At 43.9% G+C, this 22,500-nt stretch overlaps 1 protein-coding gene and 1 long non-coding RNA gene across 2 annotated transcripts in view; one reads left to right on the top strand and one right to left on the bottom strand.

The window, feature by feature from the left end:
* The window catches only part of fam163ba (family with sequence similarity 163 member B, genome duplicate a), a 24,534-nt gene that overhangs the window by 368 nt on the left and 1,666 nt on the right, over positions 1-22,500 (bottom strand). The window contains exons 2-3 of the mRNA XM_061907285.1: positions 8,303-8,418; positions 1-272 (exon numbers count right to left, since the gene is read on the bottom strand). The exon at positions 1-272 is cut by the window's left edge and continues 368 nt beyond it. Of these exons, the coding sequence (XP_061763269.1) occupies positions 1-272; positions 8,303-8,395 (365 nt within the window). The 5' untranslated portion in view covers positions 8,396-8,418. The remainder of the gene's footprint in view (positions 273-8,302; positions 8,419-22,500) is intronic.
* LOC133557004 (uncharacterized) lies at positions 17,056-17,711 on the top strand. Its single transcript, XR_009807644.1, has 2 exons — positions 17,056-17,284; positions 17,384-17,711. It is a non-coding gene; the product is annotated as an uncharacterized LOC133557004 (long non-coding RNA).

Here is a 22,500-nt window from a genome sequence, read left to right on the forward strand (position 1 = left end):
GCCTCGGCCTGGTGGAGCTGCGGGGCCGGCGGCGGCTGCAGGTAGAAGGGCAGCTCGTAGTGAGTGCACGACGGGCAGAAGGTCTGCGAGCGCGTCAGCTTCCTGGCCAGCGGCGGGGTGGGGAAGAGGGCGGGGCCATTGGGGATGGAGGAGGCGGCGGCCGTGGCCGCCACAATGTTGTGGTTGGAGTGGACCGGCGGCAGGCGGGATGTGACGGCGAAGTCCGGCTCCTCCTCCTCCGACTCGGACTCTTCTTTCTTACAGCAGTAATACTGGAGGGACGAAACATTCATGTCAAACATCATAGGACGTCATAGAACACACTCAAGTAGTCTTTAGACCACATGTAAGGTCAGGTCTCTGAGCTGGAATCTTGTCCTTGGAGCTTAAGTCCAAGTGGAATCTCAGGTCTTTGGTCTGGATTCCAAGCCAAGTAGAATATCAACTCTCTTTGATCCAATAAAGTCCTGGTCTTTGAACATGAGACCAAGTAGATTTTCAGTATTTTGTGCCCTAAACATGTCACTTGGACTTTAGTTTAAAACCTCTGAACTGACCCTAAAACACCTCATTTTTGACACCTTGAACTTCTGTTCTTGAATGTGTAAAGATCTGATCATTGATCAGGATTCCAACCCATAGACTTGATACCTGACTTGGAGTTGTTCTTCAAAGGCCCGAGAATTCATATTGACCTGCTCCTTAGACTTTCTGCTCAAAGATCTAACAACAGATACATACTTCAGATCATATACCAGGTTTCAAAACCAAACAGACTATGAAGACCATGTGGGATTCCAACCCAAATAATGAAAAAAGTCTTGGTCTACAGATTAAGACCTGAAAACTGACCCCGATAGACCAAATTTTTGGTTCTTAAAAGTTCAAAGATCTGATCATTGATCAGCATTCCAACCCGAAGACTTGAGACCTGACTTAGACTTGTTCCTCAAAGACCTGATAATTCACAACAACTGGATGCCAAGTCATAGGTTGATTGGCAACACTAAATGGTCCCTAGAGTGTGAATGTTGTCTCTCTTTGTTAGCCCTGTGATGAGGTGATGACTTGTCCAGGGTGTACATCGCCTTCCGCCCCAATGCAGCTGAGATAGGCTCCAAGCACCCCCCCCCCCCCCCCCTGCACCCCCTTGCTGCCTCGAACGGGACAAGCGGTAGAAAAGAAGTGACACATTCGTTCTGATGTTTGACACAAAGATACTGTATGGACTTTGAAGACCTTGTGGGATTCCAACCAAAATATTTAATAATAGTTTTGGTCTATAGATTTGGACCTGGGAATGGACCATAAGACACCTCATTTTTTGACACATTGAATTTTTGTTGGTAAATGTCCAAACATCTGATCACTTATCAGGGTTTAAACTGAAGACTTGAGACCTCACTTGGACCCGAGAATTCACATTGATTGGATCATGAAGACCTGCACCTTAGACTTGCTGCTCAATGATCAAATTACCAACACAGCCTTCAGATTCTTACTCTAAACAACCTTAAAAAGTGAGACAATATTTCTGACGTTTGACACACAGATATGGACTCTGAAGACCCCATAATTCACAATGAATGTACGCCATAGACCTGTCCCTTACGGCCCCTCAAACCCTTAGACTTGATGCTCAAAGATCCGATAAACAACACAGACTTCAGATCAAATACCGAATTGTGACTCCAAACAACCTTAAGAAGTGAGAGCTTCATGTGGACGTTTGACCGGAAGATATGGACTCTGAAGACCTTGTGGGATTTCAACCCGAATACTTGAGAATGATCTTGGTCTACTGATTACGACCCGAGAACTAACCCTGAGGCATCCTGAACTTTTGTTCTTTAAAGTCCAAAGATCCGCTCATTGATCAGAAATCCAAACCAAAGACGTAAGACTGGTCTTGGTCCTGGTCCTGGAGCTGGACTAAAAGACTGTGATTCATAATTAACATTTGAAGGAATCCACAACATGTGATTATTGTTTACGTTTGCCACTTCAAGCAGGTTACAGGTCTTGGGTCTTAGGTCCGGTCTGACCTCATGTATTGTTGGTGTTTACTTCCTGTCCAGCACACTTGTTTTTAATGTCCACTGAGCGCCCGTTGTACTGATTAGTGATCAGGAGACTCACTCGCCTCTGGTCACTAATCACTCGGGGCTTCATCCTTGCTTCTCCATGTGCTTCTGCTTCCTGTGCACTCCCCTGCTGCACTAGTCCTTCGTGTTTTCCACATGTTGGCCTGCACTACACCTGCCGACTCTGCACCTCTGATCACTAATCACTCGGGGCTTCATCCTTGCTTCTCCATGTGCTTCTGCTTCCTGTGCACTCCCCTGCTGCACTAGTCCTTCGTGTTTTCCACATGGTGGCCTGCACTACACCCGCCGACTCTGCACCTCTGATCACTAATCACTCGGGGCTTCATCCTTGCTTCTCCATGTGCTTCTGCTTCCTGTGCACTCCCCTGCTGCACTAGTCCTTCGTGTTTTCCACATGTTGGCCTGCACTACACCTGCCGACTCTGCACCTCTGATCACTAATCACTCGGGGCTTCATCCTTGCTTCTCCATGTGCTTCTGCTTCCTGTGCACTCCCCTGCTGCACTAGTCCTTCGTGTTTTCCACATGGTGGCCTGCACTACACCCGCCGACTCTGCACCTCTGATCACTAATCACTCGGGGCTTCATCCTTGCTTCCCCATGTGCTTCTGCTTCCTGTGCACTCCCCTGCTGCACTAGTCCTTCGTGTTTTCCACATGTTGGCCTGCACTACGCCTGCCGACTCTGCACCTCTGATCACTAATCACTCGGGGCTTCATCCTTGCTTCTCCATGTGCTTCTGCTTCCTGTGCACTCCCCTGCTGCACTAGTCCTTCGTGTTTTCCACATGGTGGCCTGCACTACACCCGCCGACTCTGCACCTCTGATCACTAATCACTCGGGGCTTCATCCTTGCATCCCCATGTGCTTCTGCTTCCTGTGCACTCCCCTGCTGCACTAGTCCTTCGTGTTTTCCACATGTTGGCCTGCACTACGCCTGCCGACTCTGCACCTCTGATCACTAATCACTCGGGGCTTCATCCTTGCTTCCCCATGTGCTTCTGCTTCCTGTGCACTCCCCTGCTGCACTAGTCCTTCGTGTTTTCCACATGTTGGCCCGCACTACGCCTGCCGACTCTGCACCTCTGATCACTAATCACTCGGGGCTTCATCCTTGCTTCTCCATGTGCTTCTGCTTCCTGTGCACTCCCCTGCTGCACTAGTCCTTCGTGTTTTCCACATGTTGGCCTGCACTACGCCTGCCGACTCTGCACCTCTGATCACTAATCACTCGGGGCTTCATCCTTGCTTCTCCATGTGCTTCTGCTTCCTGTGCACTCCCCTGCTGCACTAGTCCTTCGTGTTTTCCACATGGTGGCCTGCACTACACCCGCCGACTCTGCACCTCTGATCACTAATCACTCGGGGCTTCATCCTTGCTTCCCCATGTGCTTCTGCTTCCTGTGCACTCCCCTGCTGCACTAGTCCTTCGTGTTTTCCACATGGTGGCCTGCACTACGCCTGCCGACTCTGCACCTCTGATCACTAATCACTCGGGGCTTCATCCTTGCTTCTCCATGTGCTTCTGCTTCCTGTGCACTCCCCTGCTGCACTAGTCCTTCGTGTTTTCCACATGGTGGCCTGCACTACACCCGCCGACTCTGCACCTCTGATCACTAATCACTCGGGGCTTCATCCTTGCTTCCCCATGTGCTTCTGCTTCCTGTGCACTCCCCTGCTGCACTAGTCCTTCGTGTTTTCCACATGTTGGCCCGCACTACGCCTGCCGACTCTGCACCTCTGATCACTAATCACTCGGGGCTTCATCCTTGCTTCTCCATGTGCTTCTGCTTCCTGTGCACTCCCCTGCTGCACTAGTCCTTCGTGTTTTCCACATGTTGGCCTGCACTACGCCTGCCGACTCTGCACCTCTGATCACTAATCACTCGGGGCTTCATCCTTGCTTCTCCATGTGCTTCTGCTTCCTGTGCACTCCCCTGCTGCACTAGTCCTTCGTGTTTTCCACATGGTGGCCTGCACTACACCCGCCGACTCTGCACCTCTGATCACTAATCACTCGGGGCTTCATCCTTGCTTCCCCATGTGCTTCTGCTTCCTGTGCACTCCCCTGCTGCACTAGTCCTTCGTGTTTTCCACATGGTGGCCTGCACTACGCCTGCCGACTCTGCACCTCTGATCACTAATCACTCGGGGCTTCATCCTTGCTTCTCCATGTGCTTCTGCTTCCTGTGCACTCCCCTGCTGCACTAGTCCTTCGTGTTTTCCACATGGTGGCCTGCACTACACCCGCCGACTCTGCACCTCTGATCACTAATCACTCGGGGCTTCATCCTTGCTTCCCCATGTGCTTCTGCTTCCTGTGCACTCCCCTGCTGCACTAGTCCTTCGTGTTTTCCACATGTTGGCCCGCACTACGCCTGCCGACTCTGCACCTCTGATCACTAATCACTCGGGGCTTCATCCTTGCTTCTCCATGTGCTTCTGCTTCCTGTGCACTCCCCTGCTGCACTAGTCCTTCGTGTTTTCCACATGTTGGCCTGCACTACGCCTGCCGACTCTGCACCTCTGATCACTAATCACTCGGGGCTTCATCCTTGCTTCTCCATGTGCTTCTGCTTCCTGTGCACTCCCCTGCTGCACTAGTCCTTCGTGTTTTCCACATGTTGGCCTGCACTACGCCTGCCGACTCTGCACCTCTGATCACTAATCACTCGGGGCTTCATCCTTGCTTCTCCATGTGCTTCTGCTTCCTGTGCACTCCCCTGCTGCACTAGTCCTTCGTGTTTTCCACATGGTGGCCTGCACTACACCCGCCGACTCTGCACCTCTGATCACTAATCACTCGGGGCTTCATCCTTGCTTCCCCATGTGCTTCTGCTTCCTGTGCACTCCCCTGCTGCACTAGTCCTTCGTGTTTTCCACATGTTGGCCTGCACTACGCCTGCCGACTCTGCACCTCTGATCACTAATCACTCGGGGCTTCATCCTTGCTTCCCCATGTGCTTCTGCTTCCTGTGCACTCCCCTGCTGCACTAGTCCTTCGTGTTTTCCACATGTTGGCCCGCACTACGCCTGCCGACTCTGCACCTTGGGGTCCCACATCCGGAGAACGTAACAGAATTAGGATTGTTTTTGGATGAATGGCGCCCCCTGCGGGTCATGCTGGCATGTCCCGGATATTTCCACCTGGGGCGGCGTGGCGAAGTTGGTAGAGTGGCTGTGCCAGCAATCTGAGGGTTCCTGGTTCAATCCCCACCTTCTACCATCCTAGTCACGTCCGTTGTGTCCTTGGGCAAGACACTTCACCCTTGCTCCTGATGGGACCTGGTGAGCGCCTTTGGGGTCGCGGGGGGCGCTGGTGCCTATCTCAGCTACAATCGTGCGGAAGGCAGAATACACCCTGGACAAGTTGCCACGTCATCGCAGGGCTTTACACAAACACAGCAAAAATATTTTAAAAACACAAGAAACAACAATAACTATACATACAACAAAAATAAAATAGAAAAGTACAAAATTATTATAACACAAATATAACAATTTATACAACGGAAATCTAACAAAAATACAAAAATAAATATTACAATAAATATAACACAAGTAATCCATATAACAATTTTATTTAGGACAAAAATAACTACAGCAAAAAAAAATACAAACAAATAACACAAACATAACACAAATATAACCTGAACCATAAATATAACAAGACATATAACAACAACATAAAAATACAACAAAAAGTGTTTTTTAAAAAGAAAAAAAACTAAAATAAATAAATTGAACGAAAAATGTAAAAAATAAATACATTAAAACATAAGAAATACAACAGAAACAAATTATACAACAAAATATAACTAAGATACTAAAATAAACATGACAATATATATAACACAACATAACAAAAATGACAAACAAGTAATACATACAACAATTTTAATTACGACAAAAATATAACAAGTACTGTAACAGAAAAGTCAATTACAGCAATAAATGTCAATATGAAATATGACAAAAATTAAAAGAAAATACAACAAAAAAAAGCAAAAATTACAACAAAAACATAATACAACTACACATTAAAGAACACATTTAATAAAAAATATGTCAAAATTATTAAAAAAAATAATAATAAAATATAATTAAAAACAACAGATGTTATGGTAAAAAATAATGATAATAACAGAACAAAAATAACACTTTCCCTTGTAGATCAATAAAGTTTGTCTAAGTCGAAGAAAAACTAATAAATATAACAAAATACAAGAATGCATGTTTTGAAAATACAACAATAAATATACCTAAAGGACAACATACAGTATATAATAATAAATATACCTAAAGGACAACATACAGTATATAATAATAAATATACATCGCAATTTGACCTTCAAACGCAGTCATCAAGTGTGATTGTTAGATTTCTTGCTTTGATTGCAGTTGATGAATGAAAAGAAGACCTCGGCTTCGTGGCCATGATGCTAGAAATCCAAAACTCCAAAGAACGTTCCTCTTCCATGTGGAAAAACATGACAAACCACAGAGCAGAGCGCCCCTTGGCACAGGTACTCACCTGCAGTAACAAAGTACTTGGCACAGGTACTCACCTGCAGTAACAAAGTACTTGGCGGAGGTACTCACCTGTAGTAACAAAGTACTTGGCGGAGGTACTCACCTGCAGCCTGCAGTAACAAAGTACTTGGCAGAGGTAGTCACCTGCAGCCTGCAGTAACAAAGTACTTGGCAGAGGTACTCACCTGCAGCCTGCAGTAACAAAGTACTTGGCGGAGGTACTCACCTGCAGCCTGCAGTAACAAAGTACTTGGGGGAGGTACTCACCTGCAGCCTGTAGTAACAAAGTACTTGGCGGAGGTACTCACCTGCAGCCTGCAGTAACAAAGTACTTGGCGGAGGTACTCACCTGCAGCCTGCAGTAACAAAGTACTTGGCGGAGGTACTCACCTGCAGCCTGCAGTAACAAAGTACTTGGCAGAGGTAGTCACCTGCAGCCTGCAGTAACAAAGTACTTGGCAGAGGTAGTCACCTGCAGCCTGCAGTAACAAAGTACTTGGCGGAGGTACTCACCTGCAGCCTGCAGTAACAAAGTACTTGGGGGAGGTACTCACCTGCAGCCTGTAGTAACAAAGTACTTGGCGGAGGTACTCACCTGCAGCCTGCAGTAACAAAGTACTTGGCGGAGGTACTCACCTGCAGCCTGCAGTAACAAAGTACTTGGCGGAGGTACTCACCTGCAGCCTGCAGTAACAAAGTACTTGGCAGAGGTACTCACCTGCAGCCTGCAGTAACAAAGTACTTGGCAGAGGTACTCACCTGCAGCCTGCAGTAACAAAGTACTTGGCGGAGGTACTCACCTGCAGCCTGCAGTAACAAAGTACTTGGCAGAGGTACTCACCTGCAGCCTGCAGTAACAAAGTACTTGGCGGAGGTACTCACCTGCAGCCTGCAGTAACAAAGTACTTGGCAGAGGTACTCACCTGCAGCCTGCAGTAACAAAGTACTTGGCGGAGGTACTCACCTGCAGCCTGCAGTAACAAAGTACTTGGCAGAGGTACTCACCTGCAGCCTGCAGTAACAAAGTACTTGGCGGAGGTACTCACCTGCAGCCTGCAGTAACAAAGTACTTGGCGGAGGTACTCACCTGCAGCCTGCAGTAACAAAGTACTTGGCAGAGGTACTCACCTGCAGCCTGCAGTAACAAAGTACTTGGCAGAGGTACTCACCTGCAGCCTGCAGTAACAAAGTACTTGGCGGAGGTACTCACCTGCAGCCTGCAGTAACAAAGTACTTGGCAGAGGTACTCACCTGCAGCCTGCAGTAACAAAGTACTTGGCGGAGGTACTCACCTGCAGCCTGCAGTAACAAAGTACTTGGCAGAGGTACTCACCTGCAGCCTGCAGTAACAAAGTACTTGGCGGAGGTACTCACCTGCAGCCTGCAGTAACAAAGTACTTGGCAGAGGTACTCACCTGCAGCCTGCAGTAACAAAGTACTTGGCGGAGGTACTCACCTGCAGCCTGCAGTAACAAAGTACTTGGCAGAGGTACTCACCTGCAGCCTGCAGTAACAAAGTACTTGGCAGAGGTACTCACCTGCAGCCTGCAGTAACAAAGTACTTGGCGGAGGTACTCACCTGCAGCCTGCAGTAACAAAGTACTTGGCGGAGGTACTCACCTGCAGCCTGCAGTAACAAAGTACTTGGCGGAGGTACTCACCTGCAGCCTGCAGTAACAAAGTACTGCGATGATCAGCAGCAAGATGACAGTAGCAAGGATTCCACCAGTGATGACCACGGTGCCGGCTGTCATTCGAAAGACTCTCCATCAACTTCCTGCAGAGAGCAAACACACACGCAGATATACTAGCATCACAACAATTACATAAGAAGAATGATACATGCAGATATATATAAATATGCATACATAGAAATATGCATATATATGCATATTTATTTATTTGCATACAGTATATGTAAAGAAGATGATGTCATGTCTTATGTGTTTGTGATGTAGTGATTGGAGCACATACTTGTTGTTGTGATGTAGTGATTGGAGCACATACTTGTTGTTGTGATGTAGTGATTGGAGCACATACTTGTTGTTGTGATGTAGTGATTGGAGCACATACTTGTTGTTGTGATGTAGTGATTGGAGCACATACTTGTTGTTGTGATGTAGTGATTGGAGCACATACTTGTTGTTGTGATGTAGTGATTGGAGCACATACTTGTTGTTGTGATGTAGTGATTGGAGCACATACTTGTTGTTGTGATGTAGTGATTGGAGCACATACTTGTTGTTGTGATGTAGTGATTGGAGCACATACTTGTTGTTGTGATGTAGTGATTGGAGCACATACTTGTTGTTGTGATGTAGTGATTGGAGCACATACTTGTTGCTCACAAAAAACACTCATGAACTTTGCTTCTTTGATGAATTTATTATGTCTCTACTGAAAATGTGCTGTGTCAAAAGTATACGTACAGCAATGTTCATATTTGTGTCAAAAGTATACGTACAGCAATGTTCATATTTGTGTCAAAAGTATACGTACAGCAATGTTCATATTTGCTTCCATGTGACCTTGGCAAGTTTACCTGCAATAAGGTGCTTTTGCTAGCCATCCACAAGCTTCTGTGCACATTTTTCACCACTAAATTGCTGCAGTTCAACTCAATTTGTTGCTTTTCAATTTGTTGTGTTGCTTACAAGCAGTGCCACTACAACACTGCTTCTCTTGTGTTGTGTTGTGTTGCTGTGTTGTTTACAAGCAGTGCCACTACAACACTGCTTCTCTTGTGTTGTGTTGTGTTGCTGTGTTGCTTACAAGCAGTGCCACTACAACACTGTTTGTGTTGTGTTGCTGTGTTGCTTACAAGCAGTGCCACCACAACACTGTTTGTGTTGTGTTGCTGTGTTGTTTACAAGCAGTGCCACTACAACACTGCTTCTCTTGTGTTGTGTTGTGTTGCTGTGTTGCTTACAAGCAGTGCCACTACAACACTGCTTCTCTTGTGTTGTGTTGTGTTGCTGTGTTGCTTACAAGCAGTGCCACTACAACACTGTTTGTGTTGTGTTGCTGTGTTGCTTACAAGCAGTGCCACCACAACACTGTTTGTGTTGTGTTGCTGTGTTGTTTACAAGCAGTGCCACTACAACACTGCTTCTCTTGTGTTGTGTTGCTGTGTTGCTTACAAGCAGTGCCACCACAACACTGTTTGTGTTGTGTTGCTGTGTTGTTTACAAGCAGTGCCACTACAACACTGCTTCTCTTGTGTTGTGTTGTGTTGCTGTGTTGTTTACAAGCAGTGCCACCACAACACTGTTTGTGTTGTGTTGCTGTGTTGTTTACAAGCAGTGCCACTACAACACTGCTTGTGTTGTGTTGTGTTGTGTTGCTGTGTTGCTTACAAGCAGTGCCACTACAACACTGCTTCTCTTGTGTTGTGTTGTGTTGTGTTGCTGTGTTGTTTACAAGCAGTGCCACTACAACACTGCTTGTGTTGTGTTGTGTTGTGTTGCTGTGTTGTTTACAAGCAGTGCCACTACAACACTGTGTTGTGTTGTGTTGCTGTGTTGCTTACAAGCAGTGCCACCACAACACTGTTTGTGTTGTGTTGCTGTGTTGCTTACAAGCAGTGCCACTACAACACTGCTTCTCTTGTGTTGTGTTGTGTTGCTGTGTTGTTTACAAGCAGTGCCACTACAACACTGCTTCTCTTGTGTTGTGTTGTGTTGCTGTGTTGCTTACAAGCAGTGCCACTACAACACTGTTTGTGTTGTGTTGCTGTGTTGCTTACAAGCAGTGCCACCACAACACTGTTTGTGTTGTGTTGCTGTGTTGTTTACAAGCAGTGCCACTACAACACTGCTTCTCTTGTGTTGTGTTGTGTTGCTGTGTTGCTTACAAGCAGTGCCACTACAACACTGCTTCTCTTGTGTTGTGTTGTGTTGCTGTGTTGCTTACAAGCAGTGCCACTACAACACTGTTTGTGTTGTGTTGCTGTGTTGTTTACAAGCAGTGCCACCACAACACTGTTTGTGTTGTGTTGCTGTGTTGTTTACAAGCAGTGCCACTACAACACTGCTTCTCTTGTGTTGTGTTGCTGTGTTGCTTACAAGCAGTGCCACCACAACACTGTTTGTGTTGTGTTGCTGTGTTGTTTACAAGCAGTGCCACTACAACACTGCTTCTCTTGTGTTGTGTTGTGTTGCTGTGTTGTTTACAAGCAGTGCCACCACAACACTGTTTGTGTTGTGTTGCTGTGTTGTTTACAAGCAGTGCCACTACAACACTGCTTGTGTTGTGTTGTGTTGTGTTGCTGTGTTGCTTACAAGCAGTGCCACTACAACACTGCTTCTCTTGTGTTGTGTTGTGTTGTGTTGCTGTGTTGTTTACAAGCAGTGCCACTACAACACTGCTTGTGTTGTGTTGTGTTGTGTTGCTGTGTTGTTTACAAGCAGTGCCACTACAACACTGTGTTGTGTTGTGTTGCTGTGTTGTTTACAAGCAGTGCCACTACAACACTGTGTTGTGTTGTGTTGCTGTGTTGTTTACAAGCAGTGCCACTACAACACTGCTTCTCTTGTGTTGTGTTGTGTTGCTGTGTTGTTTACAAGCAGTGCCACTACAACACTGCTTGTGTTGTGTTGTGTTGTGTTGCTGTGTTGTTTACAAGCAGTGCCACTACAACACTGCTTGTGTTGTGTTGTGTTGTGTTGCTGTGTTGCTTACAAGCAGTGCCACTACAACACTGCTTCTCTTGTGTTGTGTTGTGTTGCTGTGTTGTTTACAAGCAGTGCCACTACAACACTGTTTGTGTTGTGTTGCTGTGTTGTTTACAAGCAGTGCCACTACAACACTGCTTCTCTTGTGTTGTGTTGTGTTGCTGTGTTGCTTACAAGCAGTGCCACTACAACACTGTTTGTGTTGTGTTGCTGTGTTGTTTACAAGCAGTGCCACTACAACACTGTGTTGTGTTGTGTTGCTGTGTTGTTTACAAGCAGTGCCACTACAACACTGCTTCTCTTGTGTTGTGTTGTGTTGCTGTGTTGTTTACAAGCAGTGCCACTACAACACTGCTTCTCTTGTGTTGTGTTGTGTTGCTGTGTTGTTTACAAGCAGTGCCACTACAACACTGCTTGTGTTGTGTTGTGTTGTGTTGCTGTGTTGCTTACAAGCAGTGCCACTACAACACTGCTTCTCTTGTGTTGTGTTGTGTTGCTGTGTTGTTTACAAGCAGTGCCACTACAACACTGTTTGTGTTGTGTTGCTGTGTTGTTTACAAGCAGTGCCACTACAACACTGCTTCTCTTGTGTTGTGTTGTGTTGCTGTGTTGTTTACAAGCAGTGCCACTACAATACTGCTTGTGTTGTGTTGTGTTGTGTTGCTGTGTTGCTTACAAGCAGTGCCACTACAACACTGCTTCTCTTGTGTTGTGTTGTGTTGCTGTGTTGTTTACAAGCAGTGCCACTACAACACTGTTTGTGTTGTGTTGCTGTGTTGTTTACAAGCAGTGCCACTACAACACTGCTTCTCTTGTGTTGTGTTGTGTTGCTGTGTTGTTTACAAGCAGTGCCACTACAACACTGCTTCTCTTGTGTTGTGTTGTGTTGCTGTGTTGTTTACAAGCAGTACCACTACAACACTGCTTGTGTTGTGTTGTGTTGTGTTGCTGTGTTGCTTACAAGCAGTGCCACTACAACACTGCTTCTCTTGTGTTGTGTTGTGTTGCTGTGTTGTTTACAAGCAGTGCCACTACAACACTGTTTGTGTTGTGTTGCTGTGTTGTTTACAAGCAGTGCCACTACAACACTGCTTCTCTTGTGTTGTGTTGTGTTGCTGTGTTGCTTACAAGCAGTGCCACTACAACACTGTTTGTGTTGTGTTGCTGTGTTGTTTACAAGCAGTGCCACTACAACACTGCTTCTCTTGTGTTGTGTTGCTGTGTTGTTTACAAGCAGTGCCACTACAACACTGCTTCTCTTGTGTTGTGTTGTGTTGCTGTGTTGTTTACAAGCAGTGCCACTACAACACTGTTTGTGTTGTGTTGCTGTGTTGTTTACAAGCAGTGCCACTACAACACTGTGTTGTGTTGCTGTGTTGTTTACAAGCAGTGCCACTACAACACTGATTGTGTTGTGTTGTGTTGTGTTGCTGTGTTGTTTACAAGCAGTGCCACTACAACACTGCTTGTGTTGTGTTGTTGTACAACATACATGCTTTCAAAGAGCTGAAATCCACTTCTTCATGCACTCCGCATCATTATCAAAGCTCCCTGCACTTGCAGTACGGGTCAGTACTTAATGGGTCAGTACTTAATGGGTCAGTACAGTATTGTGTTGTTTGTACATTATGGGTCAATACAGTACAGGTCAGTGCAGTACGGGTAAGTACAGTATGAGTCAGTAACCTAAGGGTCAACATAGGTCATCACATTCAATCAATCAATCAATCAATGTTTACTTATATAGCCCTAAATCACTAGTGTCTCAAAGGGCTGCACAAACCACCACGACATCCTCGGTAGGCCCACATAAGGGCAAGGAAAACTCACACCCAGTGGGACATCGGTGACAATAATGATCCAGTGGGACGTCTGTGACAATAATGACTATGAGAACCTTAGAGAGGAGGAAAGCAATGGATGTCGAGCGGGTCTAACATGATACTGTGAAAGTTCAATCCACAATGGATCCAACACAGTCGCAAGAGTCCAGTCCAAAGCGGGTCCAACTCAGCAGCGAGAGTCCCGTTCACAGCGGAGCCACCAGGAAACCATCCCAAGCGGAGGCGGATCAGCAGCGCAGAGATGTCCCAGCCGATACACAGGCAAGCAGTACATGGCCACCGGATCGGACCGGACCCCCTCCACAGGGGAGAGTGGGACATAGAAGAAAAAGAAAAGAAACAGCAGATCAACTGGTCCAAAAAGGGAGTCTATTTAAAGGCTACAGTATACAAATGAGTTTTAAGGTGAGACTTAAATGCTTCTACTGAGGTGGTATCTCGAACTGTTACCGGGAGGGCATTCCAGAGTACTGGAGCCCGAACGGAAAACGCTCTATAGCCCGCAGACTTTTTTTGGGCCTTGGGAATCACCAACAAGCCGGAGTCCTTTGAACGCAGATTTCTTGCCGGGACATATGGTACAATACAATCGGCAAGATAGGATGGAGCTAGACCGTGTAGTATTTTATACGTAAGTAGTAAAACCTTAAAGTCACATCTTAAGTGCACAGGAAGCCAGTGCAGGTGAGCCAGTACAGGTATATATGTATGTATATATGTATATAAAGGTATATACAGTATAGGTATATATGTATGTATATATGTATATAAAGGTATATACAGTACAGGTATATATGTATGTATATATGTATATAAAGGTATATACAGTATAGGTATATATGTATGTATATATGTATATAAAGGTATATACAGTACAGGCGTAATGTGATCAAACTTTCTTGTTCTTGTCAAAAGTCTAGCAGGGCTGTTATGCGTCCCAGCTACAACATTATAGCTCCGCATTATAGTTCAGTACTTTATGTGTCAATAGAGTACAGGGCAGTACTGTAAGGGTCAGTACATTACGAGTCAGTATAGTATTGTTCAGTACTTTATGGGTCAATAGAGTACAGGGCAGTACTGTAAGGGTCAGTACAGTACGGGTCAGTATAGTATTGTTCAGTACTTTATGTGTCAATAGAGTACAGGGCAGTACTGTAAGGGTCAGTACATTACGGGTCAGTATAGTATTGTTCAGTACTTTATGTGTCAATAGAGTACAGGTCAGTATATTATGGGTCAAAACATTATCTGCATTGAGATGCTGTTTTCATTCATTGTTTTTGCCTTTGCTTGGTTCTAACTGTATATTTTTATTGTTGTGCATCCATGATGATGATGTATGTATTGTTATTGTATGATGACTGCATTTTGAGTATCTTGTTGTCACTTCTATTTGAATGAGGACCCCAGGAAGACTACTAGCCTGTCGCTGATGTGTCGGCTAATGGGGATCCTAAACAAACAATTAAACAATCAAAACAAATAACATGTTGACTTGACCCTCTTCCTGGGAAACTTATCAAGGAGCTCTTTGTACTATTAGGTCCGTCAGTGCTAAATATTATAAACGTACCACTTTCCTCTGGCACTGTTCCCCTAGCATTCAAAAAAGTGGTTATTCATCCTCTGCTCAAAAGACCTAACCTCCATCCTGACCTCATGGTAAACTACGAACCGCTGTCTCACCTTCCCTTTATCTCCAAAATCCTCCAAAAAATAGTTGCAGAGCAGCTAAATGAACACTTAGCGTCTAACAATCTATGTGAAACCTTTCAATCCGGTTTCAGGGCAAATCACAGCCCTCGCAAACATGACTAATGATCTATTGCTAACCATGGATGTCATCTATGTTGCTGCTCCTTCATCTTAGCGCTGCTTTCCATACCCTCCATCATAATATTTGATTAGAGCGTATCAAAACAGGAATTGGTATGTCAGACTTAGCCTTGTCTTAATTTAACTCTTATCTTACTGACAAGATGCAGTGTGTCTCCCATAACAATGTGACCTCGGACTACGTTAAGGTAACGTGTGGAGTTCCCCAGGGTTCGGTCCTTGGCCCTGCACTCTTCAGCATCTACATGCTGCCGCTAGGTGACATCATACCTGTTAGCTTTCACTCTTATGATGATGACATCATACATGTTAGCTTTCACTCTTATGATGATGACATCATACCTGTTAGCTTTCACTCTTATGATGATGACATCATACCTGTTAGCTTTCACTCTTATGATGATGACATCATACCTGTTAGTTATGATGCTGACATCATACCTGTTAGCTTTCACTCTTATGATGATGACATCATACCTGTTAGTTATGATGCTGACATCATACCTGTTAGTTATGATGCTGACATCATACCTGTTAGCTTTCACTCTTATGATGATGACATCATACCTGTTAGCTTTCACTCTTATGATGATGACATCATACCTGTTAGTTATGATGCTGACATCATACCTGTTAGCTTTCACTCTTATGATGATGACATCATACCTGTTAGTTATGATGCTGACATCATACCTGTTAGCTTTCACTCTTATGATGATGACATCATACCTGTTAGTTATGATGCTGACATCATACCTGTTAGCTTTCACTCTTATGATGATGACATCATACCTGTTAGTTATGATGATGACATCATACCTGTTAGTTATGATGATGACATAATACCTGTTAGTTATGATGCTGACATCATACCTGTTAGCTTTCACTCTTATGATGATGACATCATACCTGTTAGCCTTCACTGTTGTGATGATGACATCATACCTGTTAGTTATGATGCTGACATCATACCTGTTAGCTTTCACTCTTATGATGATGACATCATACCTGTTAGTTATGATGATGACATAGTACCTGTTAGTTATGATGCTGACATCATACCTGTTAGCTTTCACTCTTATGATGATGACATCATACCTGTTAGTTATGATGCTGACATCATACCTGTTAGCTTTCACTCTTATGATGATGACATCATACCTGTTAGTTATGATGATGACATCATACCTGTTAGTTATGATGATGACATAATACCTGTTAGTTATGATGCTGACATCATACCTGTTAGCTTTCACTCTTATGATGATGACATCATAACTGTTAGCCTTCACTGTTGTGATGATGACATCATACCTGTTAGTTATGATGCTGACATCATACCTGTTAGCTTTCACTCTTATGATGATGACATCATACCTGTTAGTTATGATGATGACATAGTACCTGTTAGTTATGATGCTGACATCATACCTGTTAGCTTTCACTCTTATGATGATGACATCATACCTGTTAGTTATGATGATGACATCATACCTGTTAGTTATGATGATGACATAATACCTGTTAGTTATGATGCTGACATCATACCTGTTAGCTTTCACTCTTATGATGATGACATCATACCTGTTAGCCTTCACTGTTGTGATGATGACATCATACCTGTTAGTTATGATGCTGACATCATACCTGTTAGCTTTCACTCTTATGATGATGACATCATACCTGTTAGTTATGATGATGACATAGTACCTGTTAGTTATGATGCTGACATCATACCTGTTAGCTTTCACTCTTATGATGATGACATCATACCCGTTAGCCTTCACTGTTGTGATGATGACATCATACCTGTTAGCCTTCACTGTTGTGATGATGACATCATACCTGTTAGCTTTCACTCTAGCCGGTTTTGTCACACGTCAGTGAGGGATGTCTTGTTTTGGGTTTTTTGTCTTATGGTTTTAATTTGAGAAGTAACTCTCCTCTGGTTTCAGGTCACTTCCTTTTGTGTCATCAGTCTGACGTCATCCCTGTTCTCTGATTGTTTCCAGCTGTTCCCCATTACCTTCATGTGTTTATAAGCTCACTCCTTGTTATGGGTCACACTCCTGCTTCCTCTCTTCCTGCTATGTCTCCTCCTGCTGGGCGTCCGGACAAGCACACCACGGGCCACTCCCACATGTGCTCTCTCTCCACTGCGGGCGTGCCTCCTCGCACCTGCAAACACTCACCAAACTACACACCTGCCTGTGATGAGCGAGCTGCCTTCAAGAGCAGACGCAGCCTGAGATCCGACGCGAGAACGTAGCTTCACGTACCCAGTACAGTAAGCCCACACGTATCTAGCTCCTCTGCATGTGCAGACTATTTCCCTGTGCTCCTTCCCTGTTGTGCTCATTGTCTCCTGTGTTGTGTCGTCTTCCAGCCTCCCGCCATCCTTCCTTGTCGTCGAGTTGTGTGTCTCGTCACCTTGGACCTCCCGTGGATTTTCCCTTGCCTTCCTGGACATCGACCTCACGCCTGCCTAACGACCACGAAACCAAGCTCCTGCCCTTGACCATCTGCCTGCTCCCCGACGTTCGATTCCGCCTTGCTCCTTGCTGGACTTCCGCCTGGATCCCAACACGCATCCTCAACACCCTCTGGCAACCATACTCAGATAAGTCTCACACTTCGTCACACTACATCTCTTTGGTTAAATACACATCTCACTCACACACTAAACTGTCATTAAATACGCTGACAGCTAACGACGTCATCGTTCCTCTGCCGTCTTCTTCTCCCGTTGTACCGTCACACTCCTTTCTTTGTTCTGTGCCAGATAGTCTGGTTTATTGGTGCTCTCTAGCGTCCATGTCTTTGTCCATGCCTTGCCTTGTCTTGTCCTTATGTCCCTTGATCCTGGACCCCTTTTTGAATATTTGGAGTTGTCCTTTTTTCCTCCTCAGCAGAGTGATTTTGATTATTTAGTTATTCAGCCGCAGTGGTAAGTTTCAGTTAAGTTGTTCATTCATTCCTCAACTTTTTGAGTGACTATTTTTGTTAAATACTTTATTAGATTAGTTAGTGTAGAATTTTTCATAGATGTTGTTTTGGTCCTCCTGTTGGAGCGCTTTTTGTTAAATACTGTTTATAGTTCATCTTTACTTTTGTGTTTTCCTCCGTTCGGAGTGATTTTCGGTTGTTCCTTCTTTTTCTGGAACCTTTTCGCCGAGTAGTTTATTTTTGTGATTATAGATGTTTTTTCTTGACTCGGGAGGTAAAAAGAAATTGTCAAAATAAAAGCCTGTCTTAAGTCCCAAATCTGCATCTGAGTCCAAATCCTTTTATCAAAGCCTGACAGGTTTAGGCTAGAGTTGCCCTAAAAGTACCTTTCACATTAAAAGCCTTGTTACCTAAATATAAATGAATATTTAGTGGATATTTTATATTTCATATTGAACCCCCTTGATGGATACGATTGCAAAATCTAGCACACTTTTGTGAGAAAATCCATCTTTAAGGCTGCAAAACTAGTCTTTGTAGAGGCTGGACTTAGGCTGAAGTGAAGGAGACAACTTAGCTTTACAAGTCAATAGTGAAAGAAGAGGACATTGAAGGTGAGAAGAAGAAGTTAGACTGAAGTGAAGGAGAGAAGTGAAAGAAGAGGACATTGAAGGTGAGAAGAAGAAGTATGTCACGTGACCAATAGAGAGAGGGACTTGGTGAAGATGAAAGCCTTAAAAACCCTTGGCGCATGCTAGCATCCATCAACGTGCAGGCTTCAAGGAGAGGTGGTTACCGTGGCGACGGAGCACTTTCCTCACTTAGAAAAGGACCTGGCCTTCATTTGCCGTCTTGTGGACTTTGTCCTGTTGGAGGCATGAGCGATATCATTCATCCCAAAGTGGCGAGTGCCAAACCAGGCTCTGGGCCGCCATCTTTGTTAGCTGGCACAAAAGAGCGGCGGCTCGCGCACGTTGCCGTGGCAACAAGGTGGACGCTTTCTACAAGCCAAAGGTTTAAATGATACCTCTAAAAAAAGATCACATGTTCTTATTGCTCACACGGGCAGGCTTAAATATTTATTTACAATATAATAGATTCACATTGACTTACATTTAATTGAACATATATATATATATATATATATATATATATACACTTATACACATAAATGTGCATATATATGTACAGTATATATACATATTGTCAGAAAAATTGTGTGTAAATGATCCAAAAATACTTTGTATTACGTTGTGTTCCGGACAAGAAGCCAAAAGGCTGAAACCTTCCAAGAAGAATGCTGGTAAAAGTCCACTTGGACTTCCAAGCGGACAGATGGCAGGATCGGCCCAACTTCCAGAGGAACTCTTTTAAGTATTTTTACAAACTCTCTTTGATTTATTTTATGGGACCCTCTTTGAACAATTTTATGGAACTTTCTTTGAACTGTTCAGGAACCAAAGGCTACGCTGTTCTTGACCCACTTCCCTGAGGAAGCAGCTGTGGGAAGGAGGTACCGATCCAAGCTATAAGTCGTCTGCTTTAATAGCATAATTCCACAGTATCCTGGACATCTGTGTTGCTGAATCTTTTGCATTTTGTTCAGTTGATAATGGAGACATCAAAGAAGAACGATGTAGGTGGGAAGCGGTGTATTGCGGCTGCCTTTAGCGACACAAACACAGCCGGTGTTTCCTTGTTTACATTCCCGAGGGTGAAGCTTTACTATGGAACAGAGCGGTCAAGCGAACATGGTTCCCTACCACATGTCAACCGGCAGGTTTCGGTGAGAAAATGGTGGCAATAAGTCGGCTCTTACTGTAGACATGAGCGGAGAGTTTACGTCGTTCTTCCTGCAGCTGCGGACTCTCTTGCTTCCTCCCACCGGCCGCCCCTGACAGTTGGATGCTTACACCGTGAAGTAGGGGGGAAAAAAAGAAAATCTCAGCCCGGCTGCCTACGTCTCGTTAAGAAACGTGGCTTCCCACGGAGACACTGGTGGTCACCACACCCGTAGCCACACCCCTCCGACTTTCATGTACGACCATATAATCTCACTAAAACACTAGTAACACAATAAGCAGATACGGGATTTTCCAGAATTATCCTAGTGTAACAAACAGTTCAGGGTGTCCCAAGTTAACAGAGAGTGTGAGGAGGAGGAGGAGGAGTTATGTCCTTTCAGAGTTGCCGTGGGGCTGTGACGTAAGGTGTGGGGTTGTGGAGAGAGAGGTGTAAAGGAGTTCACATTAAAGAAGCGTTGGCTACCAGACCTGCTCTAATGTCTCACGTTTATTATTTTATTATATAAGTACACTGTATAGGCCAAGCCAGGACACTCGGCTACACAAGTAAATGTGTCTAATAACATCTAAATCGCTCACACTGCCCTTGTCGTTTTTTTTCTTTCAAGTCCTTCACTCTCACTTTCCTCATCCACGAATCTTTCATCCTCGTTCAAATTAATAAGGAAATCGTCGCTTTCTTGGTCCGAATCGCTCTCGCTGCTGGTGGCCATGATTGTAAACAATGTGAGGATGTGAGGAGCCCTACAACCCGTGACATCATGCGCACATCGTCTGCTACTTCCGGTAAAGGCAAGGCTTTTTTATTAGCAACCAAAAGTTGCGAACTTTATGGTGGATGTTCTCTACTAAATCCTTTCAGCAAAAATATGGCAATATGGTGAAATGATGAAGTATGACACATAGAATGGAGCTGCTATCCCCCTTTAAATAAGAACATCTCACTTCAGTAGGCCTTTAACAGATGTATTTCATATGCTTAATGCATATTTAATCATTTATTTCCACTAAATTCCAATGTGAAATGTTTTTGATGATATAGGGTTAGTAGAATAAAATGTTAGATTTTGCTACCTATTTTTAGTCACTATATACATATATATATATATATATATATATATATATATATATATATATATGTGTATATAGATGTATATATATATGTGTGTGTGTGTGTGTGTGTGTGTGTGTGTGTGTGTGTGTGTGTGTGTGTGTGTGTGTGTGTGTGTGTGTGTATTGAAAAGTAGTCGTGTTACAGTAGCTTCTCTCTCACTACTTCCTGTATTCACCACTTCCCCCTAACCAGAGTGTCGACCAATCGCTGAGCAGGATGAGGTCAGCTGACGGGTGGTCATAAGTATGAAATATGACGGGTGTGGTCGACATGGCGACTGTTGACCCCCTCTCCTTCTGATGCTGGCCCCTCCCCCTGACGCCTCTCTTCCCATATTTCTCATGACTGCTCATATATTGAGCGCTCATCCTTCATGTGAGCTCTCATGCTCTCAGCAGCAACGACACACACACTCACGTGGGGGGGGGGGGGGGCAAGGTCATTGGTCGCCATGGGAACCCAAGCCCCGCCCTGTCTCTCATGCAGCCAGAAGTATAATACAAACATGATTATTAATAGAAGTAAATATAGGATTTATTATTGTACATATTTGACACTAAACATATTAGAATTAATGTTCTGGATTAAAATCATAATTTAAAATAAACAAACAAAAAACATTTTTGTTTACCATGTTAAATATGCATTTGTATCAACAGCTACATTAAAATACAGAAGTACAAATATAAAATAATATTTTTTGTCATAAATAAAAATACTGAGAATATTACAAAAAACAATAATATTAAAGTGACCAACAATGTAATCATTTGCACCCAAAATAAAACGACATAAAGAAATCCATACTTTCAACTATTAAATGCTATATTTTATTATGAATAACAAAAAATTATAAAACACATAAAATAAAACTCAAATATTATTTATTATAAATATTATACAGCCCAAAAATAGTTGAATTATATTCTTAATAAATATACAGACTTATATTTATATTAAAAGTAATATTATCAATATTAAAACAAAATATTTACAAGGATAGAATCAGATGCAAATGGAAGCTAAAATTGCATTTTAGTAAATAAAGTTAATTTCCTATAAAAATCAGGGTTCTGGTGATGATGTCCTTATATTAGATTAGATTATGAAGTGAATTATATTTATATAGCGCTTTTCCCTCAAGTGACTCAAAGTGCTTGACATAGTGAAAGCCAATATCTAAGTGACATTTAAAGCAGTGTGGGTGGCACTGGGAGCAGGTGGCTCAAGTGTCTTGCCCAAGGACACAACGGCAGTGACTAGGATGGCGGAAGCGGGAATCGAACCTGCAACCCTCCAGTTGCTGACACGGCCGCTCTACCAACCGAGCTATACCGCCCCATATTTTTATATTATGTTGGATCATCTGCAACAAATGACAAACAATTAGGTCGTTCTTTGCCAAATTGCGCTTTGGAGTTTCGCAGATGGTTTTTTTCTCAAGCATATTTTTAGCCTAAATTAAGCGTTTTCAAGTGTAAAAAGACCTAAAAGTAGAACTACAAGAGAACTAACTAATCAGAGTGTGTTTGTTCAGTAACGTGGACTCTGATTGGCTCAGACTCGGCCAGCTTTACTGTGTCGGACGAAAGGAGCGTGGAGGTGATTACGTGGGTCTTATGTCATATATATATATAT

The sequence above is a fragment of the Nerophis ophidion genome, linkage group LG08 (genome assembly GCF_033978795.1).
Source record: "Nerophis ophidion isolate RoL-2023_Sa linkage group LG08, RoL_Noph_v1.0, whole genome shotgun sequence".
NCBI lineage: Eukaryota > Metazoa > Chordata > Actinopteri > Syngnathiformes > Syngnathidae > Nerophis > Nerophis ophidion.